Below are 20,398 nucleotides of genomic sequence, written 5' to 3'. Positions count from 1 at the left end.
TCACAAAGTGCTTTCCAGAGACACCCGGCCTTAAACCCCAAGGAGCAAACAACAGTAGTGTTGGATTTCAGTGGCTAGGAAAAACTCCCTAAAAAGGCCGAATTTTAGGAAGAAACCTAAAGAAGACCAAGGTTCAGAGGGGTGACCAGTCCTCTTCTGGCTGTGCCGGGTGAGATATTAAGAGTCCAATTGGAATAATATATACATTTCTCGGGGCTAAATCCAGAGTCTATTTGATTCTAGACTAGGTCAAAAGTATGACCAGGTGGACAAGGAAAGGGACAGCAACGGGCCCCCCAAACCAGGTACTCCGCAGGTGTGGACCAGGACCTCATCTCCTCTTAAAATGTAAAACTGGAGGAGACTGAGAAAAGTTAGAAAGTGCATTCCTCATATCCCCCAGCACAATAATATAGCAACGTAACACCTTGGAACTGAGACGGGGGGGGGGGTCCGGCGACACTGTGGCCCTACCCGGGGAAGGCCCCGGACAGGGCCCAATAGGCAGGAAATCAATCTTGCGATCGTAGGTTACATGTAGGTATGTATGGCTGGATCATTTCAGCAAGGTAAGTAGGTGCAAGTCCATGTATTGATTTATATGTTAACAGTAAAACCTTAAAATCAGTCCTAACCCTAACAGGCAGCCAGTGTAAGGATGCTAGGGTTCAAATGTTTTTTTTTTTTTTTTTTTCTAGTTAGGATTCTAGCAGCCGTGTGCAGCACTAATTTAAGTTTATTTATTAATTTGTCTGGATAACCAGAGAGAAGAGCACCTCATGGCAAAGAACCAGCACCTCATGGCAAAGAACTCTGAGGATCTGAAACTGAGCTGCAGCACGGTGGCCAAGACCATACAGCAGTTTAACAGGACAGGTTCCACTCAGAACAGGCCTCGCCATTGTCTACCAAATAAATTGAGTGCCCGTGCTCAGTGTCATATCCAGAGGTTGTCTTTGGGAAATAGACATATGAGTGCTGCCAGCATTGCTGCAGATGTTGAAGGGGTGGGGGGTCAGCCTGTCAGTGCTCAGACCATACGCTGCTCACTGCATCAAATTGGTCTGCATGGCTGTCGTCCCAGAAGGAAGCCTCTTCTAAACATGATGCACAAGAAAGCCTGCAAACAGTTTGCTTAAGACAAGCAGACTAAGGACATGGATTACTGGAACCATGTCCTGTGGTCTGATGAGACAAAGATAAACCTATTTGGTTCAGATGGAGTCAAGCGTTTGTGGTGGCAACCAGGTGAGGAGTACAAAGACAAGTGTGTCTTGCCTACAGTCAAGCATGGTGGTGGGAGTGTCATGGTCTGGGGCTGCATGAGTGCTGCCGGCACTGGGGAGCTACAGTTCATTGAGGGAACCATGAATGCCAACATGTACTGTGACATACTGAAGCAGAGCATGATCCCCTCCCTTCGGAGACTGGGTTGCAGGGCAGTATTCCAACATGATAACGACCCCAAACACACCAAGACGACACTGCCTTGCTAAAAAAGCTGAGAGTAAAGGTGATGGACTGGCCATGCATGTCTCCAGACCTAAATCCTATTGAGCATCTGTGGGGCATCCTCAAATGGAAGGTGGAGGAGCACAAGGTCTCTAACATCCAACAGCTCCGTGATGTCGTCATTCTAGTGGCAACCTGTGAAGCTCTGGCCAAGAGGGTTAAGGCAGTGCTGGAAAATAATGGTGGCCACACAAAATAGTGACACTTTGGGCCCAATTTGGACATTTTCATTTAGGGGGTTTACTCACTTTTGTTGCCAGCGGTTTAGACATTAATGGCTGTGTGTTGTTATTTTGAGGGGACAGCAAATTTACATCGTTATACAAGCTGTACACTCACTACTTTACATTGTAGCAAAGTGTCATTTCTTCCATGTCGTCACATGAAAAGATATAACCAAATATTTACAGAAATGTGAAGGGTGCAGAAATGTTTTTCTGGTGGGGATAAGAAAATGTTTTCCCTATCCTTAAGTCAATTCTAATGCTAAAACCAATCGTACATTTGACCCTAAACACAAATACAGAAACATCTATACATATGGGGAATGAGTTTTAGAATCTTTGTATGGTCACTTCTGGTCAAGAAACACCAATAACTTCAGATGTTTTGAGAAGGGTCATTAAGTCACAGCTTACCTGTTGAATCAATCCCATTACTCTTGAAGTTGCTAAAAACTCAGTCAGACACACAGGCTGGTCATTTTTAAGGTGTTTTAATGGAGACACTGGTTAACATCCTGGTTAACCTTCCCCAGCGATGAACTGGTGACAGTGAGTTTACATTAATTCCACAGCTCCTGGCTTTTAGCCTGTTCAACAGAAAAGGGATGTATACCAATATACAGCTGTTGCAAAACAAAAAACCAAGGTAGCCTACATTATTTACATTTAAGGGAAAAAAGAGAAAACAATACAGTGCCATGGTTTTGGGGAGTGAATACTGACGGCCTGTAGAAGGCCACGGCTGAAATTCGAACTTCTGCGTCCCAGGAATGGCCAACCGCATCGGACTCGACCTTTGGGCCCAGGTGGGAGCGACCAGATAGCAGTGGGGCATTTCAATACCATCCAAGAGATCCATAGAAAACAAAATGTAACAACAACAAAAAAGGAATAACAACTAATTGTTCATACAGGCCAGGAAGGAAAATCTTCCCAACTCCTCTTAAATCTTTTTTATTTTTATTTTTTACGACTTTTTAAAGTCCCATGATACATTGCAACAACCCCCTATTTTTAAGCGGGAGACCGCCGAAGTGCGTCGTCACACTGACATCCTCCAGCCCTCGGTTGGGGTGAGTGACCCCATACAGCAAACCTGAACAGCTGGGTCCATACATTGCATTTATACGGTGGTCGCACAGCAGGCCATTCATTAACAATGGGTTCAGATTATGAAATGAATGGGCGTGTCCGTAGAGGCTGGTTAAGTGATGGGAGGAGAGTGCAATCGAATGCCAAAGTCAACAGTATTTGACAATGATAACGATAAACCGTCACTTGTTGTGCAATTAGCATGGCTATCCAACCCGTCTGGCAGCCGTATTCACCTGGCAAGAGGAATTCTCACTACATTGTAACAGGGGAAGGAGGGGTTCAGTCAATGTATATCATCTGCTTATCTCCCTCTCCGAGTTTAAACTCCCATTACGGAGACCTCTTCCAGAGCCACAAAGGCAATCATGCAGTAGTGCATTCAGCGACAAAACAAAAACAAAATGTCGGACTTACGTCCCTGACAGCTCTAGACCACCTGTCACATCGTCAATAATAATATTAAATCATAATAACAATAATGCTAACGCTCGAAAAAGACACAGGGAATTATTGCCTAAAGTTATACACTGTTTTCAATACATACTTCGTACGTGTCTTGGAGGAAAACAGTTTGAGTCTGCTACTTCGTTTTCATGACGACTGTACACAGCGTGTTCAGATTTGACTTGCGTCAAGTCCACTGGGAAACGCCATTTCCCCCCCGCGTTACATTTGCTTTCACAATATTTTACCAGCTCCTCAATACGTTTTAGGAGGCCCTACAACTTAAGCTCGTTGGCGATTTTGGACGCAATGTTCTTGAAGGCAATGGAGGTGCCCGAGATCCGCTTGAAGCGCACGCCGTTCAGCGAGAGGCGTGGCAGCTTGCACACCTCCATCTCCCACTGGACCAGGCTCTCCGCGTGGCCGTCGCCGTGCACGCACAGAAGCAGGAAGCGCTCGCGCTGCTCATAGTCGCAGTTGTTGGCATCCAGCACCTTGCGGATCTCGCGCATCATGTCTTGGGGCTCCATGGACGAGGTGGTCTTCATGCTCCAGGTAAAGCGGAGGGATCGCGGCTTGGTGTCTTTGGCGTGTTGCAGGGGCTGCTGCTGCTCGTCCTTCTGATCAGCTGAAACGTTGCGACTGGGGGTGCAAGAAAAGAAAAAGAGCTGTTAGTTACAGAGATGGGGGTGAGTGTGGGAGAATGCAGTAAGGGGGTGAGCAAAAGTATTCCTGTCAACACTGCATTTACCTACATCACCGTCTTTTAAACTGTAAGTTGTCATCATGTTAACTCACTTTTATAGTGGGGAACTACACTGACAGAAGAGTGACAGTCATTGTAACACTGTTGGCGCATTTACACTTTCATGCAGGAGCGCGCGTTATTACAACAAGCAGTCATGCAACAGACTCCGACGTAAAACAACGTCACATCTAGTCAAGGACGTAACATACGGCAGACTTCAGTTCGGCATGCAGGTCAAGCGGAAGATAACTAAAGCTGCAACTATTGTCAACCAAAACCAGTGCGTGGTAGGGCTACCGACTCCAATTGTTATAATGCCGTTACCAAGTTTGTCCACTAGATGTCACTAAAAAACATGAGTCAAAAAAGTCACTTAACCCCAAAACCAATCGCAAGTGCCGACTTGGAAAGACAGACAGAGGGTGAATTCCAGGAAGTGGTGAGGTGAACAATAAAACCAACTTCGGGACAATAGTGGCCAGATCCTAAGTGATCCCACTGCAGGCCTCCGACATGCTAGCCCCCTGAGCTGCATTAGTAATGAGTGATAATGAAGGGCCCTCAAAGCAAGTTGTCAGGGGCAAATATCGGTTTTGAGAGTCACAGACTCATGACGATTCAATTCGTGTTCTAGCCCAAAGCGCATGCAGTCGCTACAGCAAGTCGCTTTGGATTTGAGCATCTGCTAAATTACTTAAACGTAAATGGGCTGGCCTCTCCGTTGGTTGGTGTGAAAATTCCAAAATAACACAATGCCTTATGGGATTTCCTTTAGCTCGTGAAAACAGCATTGCTGGAGACTTGCTTGGAAACGGCCGCTCGAAGGTCTAATTATCCCCTACACCCTCTGTCATTTTCTCGCCCACAGCTTTGGGACACTTGTGCACAGGAAGGACAAAAAACAGAGACTCTTATATGTACTGGTTGTGAGCAAGTCTGAATGTACTGTTTAAGTGTCTATGGTCCTATAACTGGCGAGCCACGCCAACACAAAGTGTGTCCATCTAGTCTGCTGGCTAGTGAAATGTTTCCTTTCTAAATACCACATGGCACAGAATTCTGACCCCGGTTTGGTATACATTTGAATCTACTAGCACGGCTAAACCCCCAATGTCCATTCCTGATGAAATAGCTCCAGAAAGGCCCAAATCCCCAGGCTCAGGTGGAGTAGATCCGGAGTTGCTGAGCAGATGGCTGGGGTGACTCTACAAAGGTTTGAGGGGTGAGAGGTAGAGGCGGAAGAAGACACTGATGTTTGAATATCCCCCCTCACCTTGAGCCCTCCAACCTCCCAATTCTCTCAAACTCTGCCGGGCCTCTGGCATACCGGGGTGGGGGGGGGGGCATTAGAGAGCACAGAGAGAGGAAGAGAGGGAGAGAGAATGAGAGAAAAATCAGATCTAACCTTCCTGTTAAGAATGTTGCAGAAGACAAATACTGTCACGGGATGGGGGAAAAATTGCTCTACTGTGAGACATTAAGGAAGGAAAACTTGAGAGTGGAATAGTGGGGGAAAAGACAGTATTGCAAGGAAGGAGGTGTTAAAACGCATCGATTCCATGAAGACAGGTCGGGCGGCCGCACGTTTTACACCACCAGTAGAAGTGTAAGACACGCGAACAGCCGAGACGCCCTGTGAGGTGTGATGACATAGAAAGGCACCAATCGGACCCCGTGGGTCAATGTTGGACTTCCTGTCCTCAGTGCTAGCATGCCGTTTCAGTCAGTTTCATTATCCATTTTCTTTGGTAACCCGGGAGGACATGGAAAGGTTTGGGTCCTTTTGGAGAGTGTGCAGACATAACATGCAGATCACCATACATACAAATGACTAAGTTATACAGAATATTCATTCAATCAAGTTGATTGAGATATATAAAGAAATAAATGAAAAGGGCCATACACAAATATTTGATCCCAGTCTAATTTTATGCATTTTTACACAGTTTTCACATTGAGCTTGGTCTGATCCATTTCTGGATTCAGTAGAATATAGGAGTCAGAGGACATTAAAGCGTAATTTGTGTAAATTCTTGAAAATGCCATCACAATGACCAGAGATGATAAGTTCTTTGGTTAACTACCAGGCTTGACTTGGGCCGGTCCAGGCCAATATAAATTAGAGTAATACTGCCATGACCATCTGAGCGAGGTTGTCCGCGCCACAGGTTACAAAACGTTACAACAAATTCTTGAAGACTTTAATAAACTCTGTTTGTGCCCATCAGATTCAAAAGTGTTGACAGTCATACCTAAGGTTTTAGAGTTCTACTGAATCAGTCAAAACATCCTGGAAGTCACAAAGAACTCAAGAACAATGTCCAGGAATCTGCAGACCTCTCAATGTGCATGACTCCATGTGAAAGACTCTGATTTGTGGCGGAGTAGCAAGGTACTACTAAGAATAATGCGGCTGCCAAAAACACACGGGTGATCCTCATGAGGTTCGGAACAATGCGATGGAAATGGGTCAGAAGTGAAATGTTTTGGCATACAGAGGCACGGTTATGTCTTGTGGAAAAACAACACGTCCTTCCTCATTAGGAGCCAAACTGTTAAGCATGGCGGTGGCAGTGTTATGGTTTGGGTTGTTCGGAGTCCTGCTGCATCAGACCGAAATTTCAGGCCATTTTTAAAGAGACCATACGTATCAGAGAATTCTACAGTAGAAAGTCAGGTCACCCGTGTGCTGAAGTGCAGCTGGGACACGTAACATGACAATCATCCAAAACACAAGAAGTCTACCCGGCGAGGAACAAGCAATATACAAAGGCCTAGTCAAAGTCCATTCAAGGTAAAAGCAGGATCTGAAACAAAGTTCATGTTCAAAAACGTCACCTAGGCAAAGTGATATTGTTTCTCCATGGGGCTTTAAAACACTAATCAGTAATAATAGGAAGCATTTATGCTGATAAACTGAACTGGCAACATTTGGTGTAAAACGTATGCAAAAATGCTAAGAAATCCTATTTTAAACCACTGTATATAGACCCACACACACACTTAGGGGTCATATTTACTACTATTTTAATTTGTCTGCTTCCACAAAAATAAGCAAACATTACTATTTATTTTGCAGTTAATGTTTTAGGCTAATGTTTCAACTATTTTTCTTCTTTAATTAAATCCGACTGACTGACATATTCCCCATTTAAACCTTCACCACTCCATCTGTCAGTTTGCAAAGATTTGTAATCGCCCATATATCACTTTAGACACTCGCAGTACTGTCCTTCCCACCCTAAACCACCCTGGACTAGCTGGCACTATACCGGTCTCGTTCGGTAAGGGAAGACAAGGCAAGTTGTGTTATTGTTTTGAGGCAGGATTCTACAGTGTCCCTTTAACATCCTCATGGAGACACTCAATCACACAAGAAACAACCATCTGTGTGGATTCAGTCAGAGTCATGCTGATAAAGACTGGACCTGGTTGTCTGTGAGAAACAAGATGAGGATAGAGACAGAATTAGGGACAGAGGCAGGGTTGTTGGATTCTTAGAGAGGCTTTATGGACTGGAGTTCCCAGGAAGACACTAGAACTGGTGAAGCAGAGATTATTGTACTACACTTAGACAGTAGAGAGCAGTGAACTACAGAGCTTTTAAGATGGCTACGCTTAACAGTCCACATAGCATTGCAAGTGGCTACGCTTAACAGTCCACAAAGCATTGCAAGTGGCTACGCTTAACAGTCCACAAAGCATTGCAAGTGGCTACGCTTAACAGTCCACAAAGCATTGCAAGTGGCTACGCTTAACAGTCCACAAAGCATTGCAAGTGGCTACGCTTAACAGTCCGCAAAGCATTGCAAGTGGCTACGCTTAACAGTCCACAAAGCATTGCAAGTGGCTACGCTTAACAGTCCACAAAGCATTGCAAGTGGCTACGCTTAACAGCTAAACCAGAAGTCTGAACAGTCATGCCACATCTGAAGGACATCAATGGTCATTGAGAGAAAACCTCTGTTGCACCAAGGAATAAAAAATTCCCTTTGAAACTACTACACGTGGGTTTGTGCTGGACCCAAACCTGAACCCGGTAAAAACAGCATCTGTACGGGTCCACCTGTTTGTAGTTTAACAAGACCAGTGAGTCAGCAAATCACACACCCAACAACGTCTCACCAGTTCTAGGTTCAGCTATCTAGCCAATAAAGGGAAAACATTTTTAGAAAATACTGTGGGACAGGTTCCAAAGCTGGACAAGGATAGCTTTTAGGGAACTAATGCAAAGACAGAGAGGATGCTGGGGAGGAATTCTCTAAACCTGGGTGGGGGGTATTTGGTACCTGTACTCCGTCCTGCAACGAGCCCTCTTTCAATCATCACCTCGATTGGCAGCCACATTTAGAGCCCAGTAGGGTACCCTAAATTACACAACCAAGAAGTGTTACCTTATCCAAGAAAAATATTTCTGAAATGAAAGATACAGTGAGTCCCTTCCCTTCAAAAACAAAGGACAAAAGTACAATCAAACCCATAAAACACTTCTAAAGTGTTTTGTTTGCCATTATCAGGTAAATAAACGATTCAGTGCATTTAAGTACCTCATTTTATTTTCAAATGAAATTTTATTTTGCTCAGAACAGAACCTTGGGGAACCCCTTAATCAACCATCCACAAAGTTTGGTTCTAACTTCACACAATTGAAACTGCATTGTAAGGAAATACGCAAGTTCTTGCAGAAACACCATCACGGTAGCTGCAGAGAAACTCACAAATGTCTACCACCGAAACCATTTACCAACAGAAATGATGCAATCCTATGCTTAAGCAAATCCAACCCCTGAAAACATTGAGGAAAGTTGGTCAGCATTGCACATTAGTACTAGTGAGCAGACCTGCTTTGTGGACAGCCATGCACGGGTGATTAGTACAGTCTATCGTAGAGCTAGTTGAAGTCCGAATTCAAAGAAATCAGTCTGTTTCAGACGGTTATATTGAGTTCTTTTTAACACTGTTAAAAGGTTAATTACACAGTTGACCAATTAGTCTTGTGTTTTTTTTTTGTTAATTGCACACCAACAACTGTTGGGGTCCTCCTACCTTTTGTTAAACCTGAAAGACATGTTTCTATAAAGAAAGAAAAAAAAAATGCAATAAGAACCAGTCAAAAGCTGAAATGAGAATACCATAGACTTCAAAGAACCAAATAATATCACACAGAAGATTCAGGAGTCAATGTTTGGGGTTAGAGATCTCGTCAGTGTCTGGCTGTTAGTGCCCGTTACTGGCAGATTGCAGACCAATGGGGAGCGGTGGCTTCCTTTGGACAGAATGTCATTTATTAGTTAAAATGTTCAGATCTGGTCCAGCAAAAACCTGAACAGGAGCTGGGAAAAGATCACGTGAAAAGGATAATGCAAACAAGAATTCTTGGATGTTAGGTTACTTCTGTAATAAAACTAAATGTATATGGTAAAGGATCATGGACATTACCACAGAATATAGATGCTTCATCTTATAGATGCTACATCTTTGCATACTTGAGGGTTACATGCAAGTAAAAAGAGGTCAGCATGAATGTACATGTAGGATTACATTGAGAAATGAGAGATCACAAATACAAAAACTGTTTCAAAGCAGCACAGGTCCCGTTTGCTTTACACAGGCATCCCAATCCTGGTTTGTTTCCAGAAGATCTGATTGTTCAGAAAAAGGTCAGAATCGGGTTGCCTGTGTAAACACAGCAATGGACGGAGGCACTGGAAGGCACTCTGAGGCTGGACGAAAAACAACTCAGTCCGCCATGTGAGTCATAAACCATGTGACTTACGGTAAAAAAATGTCCCATTTATCGAGACAAAACTATCACAATGAACATGTGAAAGGTGATATCACATACACATAAATTATGGAATGATCGGAGTATACACATTCCATCAAAAAAAAAAAAAATAATAAAATAAAATAAAACAGACAGACCAAACAACCAATCAGACGGTGTATTTCAGAGACACCGCGAAGAGACCAATCGGACGGTGTATTTCAGAGACACCGCGAAGGGACCTGGACTTACCCTTCATCATCTGGGGGACAGGGTTGGGGCTTTGGCTTACCTGCGCGTGAGCTTGGAGGTGATCTTAGAGAAGAGGTTTGTGGACCCGCGACTGCGGGCCTGCGAGAGGGGCGTGGCGTCGTGCGAGAGCGTGGGCGAGGCCGGCGGGCCGTTGTAGGTGGCGGTGCGGCGCTCCCGCAGCTGGCTGCCGTGGAAAGTGCTCCGGCTGGCAGTGCCTCGCGGGAAACGCCCCCGGTCCGGGGGCGTGGCGCCGCTGCTGATGCTGTGGGTGGAGGCGCCACCAGGGTTCCGCTGGCCAGACGATGACGTAGTACTATGAAGGAGACGGGGGGGTGGGTGGAGTTAAAGGCGGAGACTACGCGGTCTAACCTGGGTCACGGTCTGTTTGTGTCTTAGTCAAACAGTAGGCCGGAGCAGAATGGGTGGCAGGTTATTCTCTTTCACTTAATGGGATGCCAATCACCCTGTTGTGTGAACGAGAACCAATACCTTTTCAAATGTCTCACCTGATGGAGAAGCAGTTGTCAACGCGGATGGTTTTTGTTAGTTACGACTTTATGAGGTAGTTCATAATAATAATGTTTTGATTGTAAAATTGACTAAAAAGTTAAAGGGAACTTGAACATAAACCTTTAGGACATTCAATGCAGCCATCTTTCCTAAATCAGGGTTGGTTTGTTTGTCAGTGCTACTTCAGACCAGACACGGTGGTAAGTTAGTGGCAAAAGAAACCAGAGAAGTAGGCAATCTGTGTCAAGACACAAATTGACCATTACTAAAGGTCCTCAGCCATTGGTGGAAATGGGTTGGGGGGAGTTAACGGAATTGGAAATGGGCAAATGCAGATGAGAAGAGTTGGAGGGCCAAAGGGTCAGGTCAGAAACTAATTTATCAAAGCATTAGATAAGGTGCGGGTAAATGGGGAGGGATGGCAAACCAGGTCAGAAAGACAAGCAGATTGACTAAACAGGGCTATGGGAGGAGAAGGGCCCCTTTTCTTGAACCCTTGGAAGCCAGGGTGGGAAGCCCCTTACTTAGGCCCGAAGAAGTCGCCATCGTTAGGTGACAACGTTTGGCGGCAGGTGTGGCCCGAAGCCGACAGGAATGCTGCCTTCTGGTGGCGCAGGCGGACCGAAGCTGATGAGGCTGTCAGGGCCTTGGTGTCAGCAGAGGGGCTAGTTGCACACGCTGCCGACATTTCACCCATGCTGCCCCCCGGAGGACAGAAGGTGAAGTGCGGTGAGAAAGGCCAAATAAGTGGGTATTAATAAAGCTTTGAGTGCATAAAGGGTCAAACTTTACAAGAAGGTAGATGACAGAAAAACAATATATCCATTTCTGTCTAGGCTCTTTCGAATGAATTTAAAGTAGCAGGAATGTAGTGGAAGCCCATCGATTCACTGACCAACCTCAAAGAATGGAACGAATAGAAGACAGAGTTCACAGGACACATGCATGTCGATCTTAAAACCTCTGGAATCACATGTAGAAAGTCAGACACAGTGGACCCCCAACCTTCCAAAGACATTTTGACCTAATTTTCTTTTGCAGGGCATTTTAAACTTGACTAGGTCCTCAAGGTTCTTATCAGATGTCAATGAGCATATCTATCTTTAAACAATGTATTTTCATACAACAATAAAAAGATTTGTGACATATCAAATTGTTTGGTCTGCTATGCACAGACTACCGATTTAGAATTAAATGGGGACACAGGAATCCTTTTTGAATAGGAAAATGCTTTGTGCAAACGTACAATTTAGATTTTATTAAGCTAGACATTTATACATCCCAGTGTACCCTCTTCATGATGCCAGACTGGACGGTTTTGGGACATGGCTATTTCACTGTTACAGAATAAACTATGTCTGTCTGAGTGTGTGTGTGCGCGCGCGTCTCTGAGAATGTCTCTGTGTGTGTTTGTGCGTTTGAGTGTATATTGATGAATGGGGCCTTATGCCTTTGAAGTCCTCCATCAGAACAACAACCACCACTTCAGACCAAGATTTTAACTAGAACACAGTTAGCATGCATTTTGTATATGGGTTTATGGAGCTGCCACAGGCTAGAGTGTTTCCGCAAATAGTGTGTCTGTGTGAGAAACTACTCCGTTTTAAAGGTTCGACAGCCTGGCTGTGTGAGAGAGAAGGTGCACTGCGCTTTCTGAATCCATCAGGGTCAGTTGATAACCTTGAAATGTTTGAATCGTTGAGTGTGTAACAGGATTTGCAGATAAAAACATCAATTATTTTAAGTGTGTTCATGTATTTTCATGCTGGTGTGTGTGTGTGTGTGTGTGTGTGTGTGTGTGCGCCCTCACCTGTTTTCTTTTCCATTCTGGATTACAGAGTGGCGTTCCGAGGTGTTCCTCTCACTACAAACATACGTGTTCCTCCTCGTCATGCCCGATGACGCGACGCTGGACTGGAGTACAAAACGAAGGTAAAGAAGGAGAGAGGGAGAGTGAGAGAGAGTGAGAGAGAGTGAGTGAGAGTGAGTGAGAGTGAGTGAGAGTGAGAGAGAGCGAGAGAGTGAGAGAGAGTCAGAGAGAGTGAGAGCTGTAACCAGTTTGTTTTATTTAAGAGCACCAGTTTGTTGTCAACCCATCATGCTTTAGCAATGTGCACTCTAATAAGTTTATGGCCAATAAAGTTTACTCTGTTTGAGGACAAAAGAAAATTGAGAGACAAGGGAAAGAAAAAAAAATGAAGAAACAAAGAGGGGTTGCACACTACAACAGACCAGCTCATAGCAGTGGAAGACTAATGGAGCGGAAAGCAGACACCGAAAAAAGGCAAAACAAGATGGCCACCTCCCCAACCAATCTGTTGATTGTAAGGCCCAGGTCACATGCTGTAAACCCTCAATCTCTCTTGTTCCAAAAAGTGGTTGTCTGAATGCTTTCAGGGAAAGTAGGCTAAATTTGGTTTGAGAAAAAGTAGTTTTGTGGTATAGATGCCATATATTAAATTTGAACCAATTTCAGACGACCGGAAAACAATCCTGAGGCAACAAGAAATTATATTTCTGTATGATTTTCTATATTTGAAATGTTTTGGAGGGGTAAACAAATTATTCAACCTGAAATTTACAAATGACAAACTTTTAAAGAAACTATCTGCAGGCCTTACTGTGCCGGAAAATTCCTTTAACATCATAATAATTGAATTTCCATAATTGAATGTGAAATGTACAATTTGATTGCCTACTCAATTATTGCTAGGATGTTTCCATGAAAATCCAGCATATTTTTTCATTGAGATGACAGACTAAGTTTAATTCTAATGTTACCACCCACCAGCCCCGCATGGCAGTATTTGATGTGACTTGTAAAGCGCATTTCATTACAGAGGAATAATCTCAAAGTGCATAGTCTCACATGATTGCCTGTTAGAACCTAGTTCCCCTGGTGCTTGAGAACAAATGGATTTGACCACTTATATAACAGAAACACATCTTCTCAACAGCCGAGAGACATTTCTCAACAAGTAACTTTCTTGTTATTGCTCACCTCAACATGGGCACCACCAATGTCCCCTTCAAAACGCTTCAAATATGTATTAGCAATTTGCACTTTCGAATGCCAGGATTTTGTACGAATGTCAGCCTTTTATAAAGTAGAACTTGCTGCATCTGTTAGATATACACTCTGATGAACATGCCAGATGATTTTCTTGTGTAGGTCAAACAAGTTATGTGAAATGCTAAGAAGTTATCCATCATTCTTGTCTTATTTACGGCACTTGCTTATTTTTCTCTTTGACTTACTAGATGGTATAACAATTGTTTTGATTTAGCACTCTTTTTTAACTCACGTTTTTCCGAAAAAGTGTGTTGAAGCACACTTTTTCGATCCTTGGATTTCCGCTAATAAAATGAAAATTATACGAATGGTGGGGAACGACAGCAATTGCCCTCTCTGTGTGGATAAGGAGATATTTCAAACATGGCCTTTAATCTATCTTCAATCTCAAGCTCTTTTTTCCAACATTGTGAGTGAAGAAGACAGCGAGACAAAGTGTATTGAACTTGAGTTGTGGGTATGTAGATGTATACAGTGTACACTGAAATGCCAGAAAAACTGGTACATACAAAATACATAGCAGCGCCACCTATACATGTCATTGGTCACGTCTGCCAGTGCACATATAAAGCGATAGATCTGTAGAAGCATCTAGAACGGTTTCCACCATGAGAATGGCAAGTTCTCACGATTTAAGCGATTTTCAAAGTCTAGACATGCCAAATATGGTTGGATGGACACTCATCTGAGTTTGGGGTCTTGCCATTCCCACCTAAGTCACCAGAACTCAACCTTATCGAACACATCTGGGATGCCAAATCCTACACCCTGGAATACAACGGAATCATGGACCGCTCTGCAGGACGTATGGTGTTCATTGCCTACAGAATATTTCCACATGCCCCATATTTCTGTAGTCCTGCTCTCCCGTGGGAGGCCTACCAAGTATTAGACCGGTGTACCAGTTTTTCTGGCACATCAGTGTACACTGCGTGTACAGCATCCATATATACAGTGTACACTGCGTGTATAGCATCCATATATACAGTGTGCACTGCGTGTACAGCATCCATATATACAGTGTACACTGCGTGTACAGCATCCATATATACAGTGTACACTGCGTGTACAGCATCCATATATACAGTGTGCACTGCGTGTACAGCATCCATATATACAGTGTGCACTGCGTGTACAGCATCCATATATACAGTGTGCACTGCGTGTACAGCATCCATATATACAGTGTACACTGCGTGTACAGCATCCATATATACAGTGTACACTGCGTGTACAGTGTTTGCTGTCTGACGGCACTCACAGTGGGTGTGGTGGAGCCCTTCTTTCGATCGGGGATGTCAGCCTTGTTCGGGTTATTGGCATTACCCAACAGGGGACTGGCAGGCGCTCCGCCGCTGCGACCCCCCGACGAGCCAGACCTCCGGGGCTGGGCACCCGCGTCCTCTTTGTGGTCACCGTTGTCGGCCGAAGTGGTCTGGCTCCTCTTGGGGTAGACCACCGAGGGAATGGATGGACCGGCTGGACGGAGGGAGGCATGGTGAACATGAAGCTTTGGGAGGGTCACATATCATTTGTCCTCATAAACCCCTGGGTATGACTGGCTTCTTTAGCCGCAAACTGATATTCTGTACCCACAAAGGCAATACTTCCTTTTCAAGTCATGTGCCTGTTTAGGATTCAAATAATGTGCCAGGTTTGAGCCTTTAGAAATGAGTTGCAACCCATGTCTCCTTTCCTGTCCTTCCTTCACGGCCCCCCGCCACTGTTCTCACCCTGGTCGCTGTAGCGTCTCTGTTTCTGGGTGCCGGAGACGGACCGCTGGGCCTTGGGGTGGGCTGGAGAGTGGCCGTTGTTGTTGTGCTCGCTGGAGGGCCGCGCCTTGGCCAGAGACAGATTACTGCTTGAGACAGAGTCACTGGCATCCAACTGGGAGAGAAATTAAATCACAGATTACTACTACTTTTAGTGAAGGTGAGAGCTCTATTGCAGATAAAAGATTTGTAGTTGAAGACTAAGTGCAAATAGAACGCTTTTAACCGCAGATTAGAATTAGCTTTACTGCAGATTAGAATTAGTTTTACTGCAGGTCACACAGTTTTTGACGTAACATTACAAATGGTGACATTCTTCACAGCAACAATGAGAGTGCTGTATCATCCTGACAGACTATCAGGTGTTGCACGTCATTTGGTTTCAAACCTGTTTCGTTCAAACGGTCACACACATCCCAAACCTTAACCATGATGAAAGTTGGGCATTGCTAGGAAGAAAATCTATACATGACATAGCCAGCGCTTTGTAGCGGCAATAATCTCACACTAGCACGACTGTTATTACCAACTTAAAAGGGATTGTTTAGCCAAAATATCTTAAAATAAATATTGTATTTAAGGTTAAAAGTGAGATAAATGTTAGGGGTTCAAGTTAGGCTTAAAATCACATTTTAATAAAAAGAAAGAGTATAGAACGAGGCAGGGTTGGAGTGTCTCTAGAAGCTAGCGACAAATGTCTTCACCTCTGTGGACTTCCTGCCTAGTAGCAGGTACGTGGCCGTGATCTCATCATACTTCATCCTTGTTAAAGACTCCGTGACCTCCTCCCGACTGTAGCCCATCCCCACCATGATGTCTGGGAAAGGGAGTGAGACACAAGTGAGACAAGCAAGACAAGCTGTATCAGCCTGAAACAGCCAATAAATCTGCAGTCTGTGACGGTATAGTCATTATTAGGGCTGATGCCTTCATTCTAAATGCATCGTTATCTACTTTACCAGCAGAGACAAAAAAAGAACACTGGGAGAAAAAGGATGGGGCACAACCTGCAGCCATTTTGTATTTGGTGAGAAGACAACAAAACCTAAAACAATAATTATTAGAAAATGTATATTTCTGAAAGTGAAAACTGCAGGTTAAGTAGGACATTTCTGGACAAAGAGGCGTTGGCTTGTTGTGGTTTCATAACATCCTTTCTGACACTGATGTTTCTCATCCACCTCCCTGTACACGAGAGATTGCGAGACATCTGTCATCAGATATATTTTAACGCCATTTCTTTTGTTGAGGAATTAGGGTTAAGTGCCCTGCTCAAGGTATTTCTCACCTTGTGGACTTGGGGATTCGAGCAGCTCAGTGGGCTAATCCCTAGGCTTTCAGCCAGGCCCAGTTACACCCCGTTGAGGGAGATCAATGCTGGCATCGACGGACAACCACAGGGCCTGGCAGCAGGGCGGGGCCGGGGGAGAATTAGGCCTGACAGTATTGACTCCTGGATCTGTCTGTCTGTCTCTCTGTGTGTGTGTGTGTGTGTGTGTGTGTGTGTGTGTGTGTGTGTGTGTGCGCGTGCATGTATATATATATAAATGTGTGTGCGCACACGCAAACACATGCAATTCAATGACGCCATGACATTTGTGTGACTGTTATTGTGTGTGTGTTCATTTTAGGGTTGGATGAAACTTACATCACGATGGATTCAAGATTTAATGTAGATATACAAATAAATATATCGCCATTAATATTATATCGTCAGATCAAAGAGGCTGGGTTCGCCCTCGACAAAACTACCAAAATATACCGTACCAGTCACTAGTTTGGACAAACACATGCAGGTAAGCGCGTGTATACTTTTAAGTGGTACTGTATGCATGTCCAGCCTGAAAGGAATAAACGGAATGACAATCTGTCAATGTCTAACAGGTTTTTTAGTTTTTCCAAAAGGACAGTGCACAAAAACATATCTGTGTGAATGTGCCAACTGCCGTCCCTTGTCCAAGTTGTTAAACAACAACACAATGGGCACATGCAACGCAACACACGAAGACAAGAAGGACTTAACACGCACACAAAGCAATGGAAACAAAAAAAACGATTGAACGAATGTACAGAGACATTACAAGCACACGCCTCATGCGCTTCAGACAACAACTAAAGCATGTATGCACAGCCAGGGACAATAACGTTTGTGCTAGTTGGCCTTCCCCGCACCAAAACCTTCTTCATAATGGGCCCCAGCCTTTGAAACCAGGAGCCAATTTATTTACAGAAATGCAATTTCTTGTCCGTCTGCAGCGGACACTGTGAGCAATATTTTAGGAGGACAAAAGATATCGGATTGTGAGAACCTCATAGCCTCCTTAATATAATGAGGGTACGGCAGTGTGATCATTCCCAGACACAGATCCCACTCTTGACTAAGACGAGCCACAGCCTGAGGTAATGCGTGAAAGACCGATAGATGGCACAGATACGAATGTAAGAAGGTAGTGTTTCAGACATGGGAAGCTCTCAGGAAGAAAGCCGTCTGACTCAAGGAGCTCCTCCTTGAGGGAACTACACAGTCAACCCTCACAGCAGTTTATAGGTTGGCATTAGTGTGTGAGAACAGAGGACGTGTGTCTGTGTGTTTTACAAGGATTTTCCATCTCAGGTGTCCTATTCGTAGCCTGGCGCAGAAGCCTGGTCCCACAAGCTTTCACTACACGATACAACATTTCCATTTAGTGTTCAATGTAAACTTGTGCAACCGGACTGCGGCGCCAGGCTTTTCTGTCGTGCTTGTCAAGACGACCTGACAATAACCTACATGAGCAAAGTCACTGACTATGTCCTTGAGGGACACGCTAGGCATCCATCTATAAGGAGCAACGTCACCAGAACGTTTCCCCCTAGGCATCCATCTATAAGGAGCAACGTCACCAGAACGTTTCCCCCTAGGCATCCATCTATAAGGAGCAACGTCACCAGAACGTTTCCCCCTAGGCATCCATCTATAAGGAGCAACGTCACCAGAACGTTTCCCCCTAGGCATCCATCTATAAGGAGCAACGTCACCAGAACGTTTCCCCCTAGGCATCCATCTATAAGGAGCAACATCACCAGAACGTTTCCCCCTATCCAGGCTGTTCAGGTCTGCAAACACTGATGGGTCAGTTAGGGAACTGGGCCCGGCAGGGTACCTATTCTCTTCTGGTCCGTGATGTCTGTTTCTGGCTCCACGAAGGGCTTCAGTTCGTCCTCCTCACAGCCTGCGTTTATCCACCGGTCCTTCATGATTTGCTGCAAGAGACAAAGACACGTCATAGTCCCCCCGCTTCACAGGGCCCGGTTCGCCCGTCCGAGCCAACATGACCCAGTCCCAGACCAGACTACACCCAAATCCTGTGCACTTCCACCCTCAAGACGACTGCAGAGGTCGGCTCCCACAGGAGCTCTATGTGAACATTTTACCCCTCAGGAGCAGGAGGTGTTACTCGTCTAACTAATCAGATCTACCCAGGGGTTCAGAGGGGTGACTGACAGAGGCAGAAGGCGGAGCCCTGGGGTGCATCAGGCAGAACAGCCAACCGGTCTCTTTCTGCTTCCTCCAACTCGTTTCACTTGGCCTCGTTTGACATGACCAGGAAGTGGGTTAGTTGAATGCGTTCTGGGGTTGCGTAGTGTTAGAACGGACCATTCAGTCACAGGCTCATGAACAGGGGCTGGGTTTAGGGTTTGCTGGGGTAAAATAGCATTTCGATTTACATTTCAATCAGTCCTATAACTGAACTTAAATGGAATTGTAAATTTATGGGGGGAATACTGTACATTGGAATTAAGCTAATGGATTGCACCCGCGTGCTTTTCCCGTGTCCACTGACACGAAACAGAAACAAGTAGAGCAGGGGGATGTAAAGAGGCTGGACTGGGACACGGGTTAGCAGGCTACCCAGCAGGTTATATTACAGTCAGACAAGGGTTGGTGTGTGTGTGTGTGTGTGTGTGTGCGTGCACGCACGTCAGTGCACACACTTAGCCACTCCAGCTAGCCCTATCTAAAAACAGGCAGTTACATTTTGACAGCTTGTCGTCTGCTTTTGGTGGAAGTGGTCGGGAGTGAAAGACACGCCTGGCGCGAAGGGAAAGCCGCCGCTGGCTGTTCAATAAATGAAGACGTCTTCGGCAAGGCAGGAGGAGCGTGTGACAGGACTGAGGAATACACGGGGAAAGGGCATGTAGAGGTGCATAAGTGCATGCGTGTCCAGCTTTGGAAAATCTACTCTGCAGTGTGTGTGTGTGTGTGTGTTCCCATGCAAGTGACCATACGCCGGCGCTGTTCAATCTCTTCAACCATGATTCCCATCATGCATCGGCCCAGACAGAATCCAGACGCGGGGGGAGGGGGGGGGGAGGTGCAGAAGGAAGAGCGGTGGACGGCGACATTAAGAAATGTAATAAACAAAAGACATATTTACATTTGGGCCTTCCTCCCTCACCTCTAGAGTACCACGCTTGGCTGGGTTCAGAACCAGGAAGCGCTTGAGGAGGTTCTCGCAGTCGGTGGACATGTAAAATGGGATCCTGTATTTCCCCCTGAGAACACGTTCCCTCAGCTCCTACAGGGGGACACAAAGGGCACAGGGTCAGAGGTCAGATTGCAAACTTGCCACCAGCACACCTGGATGACTAACACTGGTTCACACGCACGCACGCTCACCTTGAGGTTCTGGCCGTCAAAGGGCAGTGACCCTGAGACCAGCGTGTACAGGATGACCCCCAGGCTCCAGACGTCCACCTCGGGTCCGTCGTACTTCTTCCCTTGGAACAGCTCCGGGGCGGCGTAGGGCGGGGAGCCGCAGAACGTGTCCAGCTTGTTGCCCATGGTGAACTCGTTGCTGAAGCCGAAGTCCGCGATCTTGATGTTCATGTCGGCGTCCAGGAGTAAGTTCTCTGCCTGATTGGGATGGAGGCGCAGGGATGAGAGTGAGTGAGAGTGTGCGCGCGCGTGCGCGTGTGTGTGTGTGTGTGTGTGTTCAGTGCTGTGAGAAAGAGTGGGCA

At 45.3% G+C, this 20,398-nt stretch overlaps 1 protein-coding gene across 16 annotated transcripts in view; it reads right to left on the bottom strand.

Annotated features, from left to right (window-relative positions):
• Positions 1 to 2,211: 2,211 nt before the first annotated feature.
• LOC105020469 (MAP/microtubule affinity-regulating kinase 3) overlaps positions 2,212 to 20,398 on the bottom strand; it is a 48,749-nt gene continuing 30,562 nt past the window's right edge. For 2 of the 16 annotated variants that reach the window (XM_034289974.1, XM_034289973.1), the window contains exons 8-18: positions 20,058 to 20,294; positions 19,837 to 19,956; positions 18,541 to 18,640; positions 16,102 to 16,214; positions 15,359 to 15,512; positions 14,887 to 15,104; positions 12,363 to 12,466; positions 11,077 to 11,250; positions 10,083 to 10,355; positions 5,297 to 5,341; positions 2,212 to 3,917 (exon numbers count right to left, since the gene is read on the bottom strand). In XM_034289974.1, coding sequence (XP_034145865.1) covers positions 3,551 to 3,917; positions 5,297 to 5,341; positions 10,083 to 10,355; positions 11,077 to 11,250; positions 12,363 to 12,466; positions 14,887 to 15,104; positions 15,359 to 15,512; positions 16,102 to 16,214; positions 18,541 to 18,640; positions 19,837 to 19,956; positions 20,058 to 20,294 — 1,905 coding nt within the window. In that variant the 3' untranslated portion in view covers positions 2,212 to 3,550. The other 14 variants (XM_034289971.1, XM_034289970.1, XM_010887556.4 and 11 more) reach the window with 11 other exon arrangements.

This window comes from Esox lucius, chromosome 23 (genome assembly GCF_011004845.1).
Source record: "Esox lucius isolate fEsoLuc1 chromosome 23, fEsoLuc1.pri, whole genome shotgun sequence".
NCBI lineage: Eukaryota > Metazoa > Chordata > Actinopteri > Esociformes > Esocidae > Esox > Esox lucius.
The sequence above is the reverse complement of the archived record's forward strand: the minus strand, read 5'-3'. Positions and strand labels throughout refer to the sequence as shown.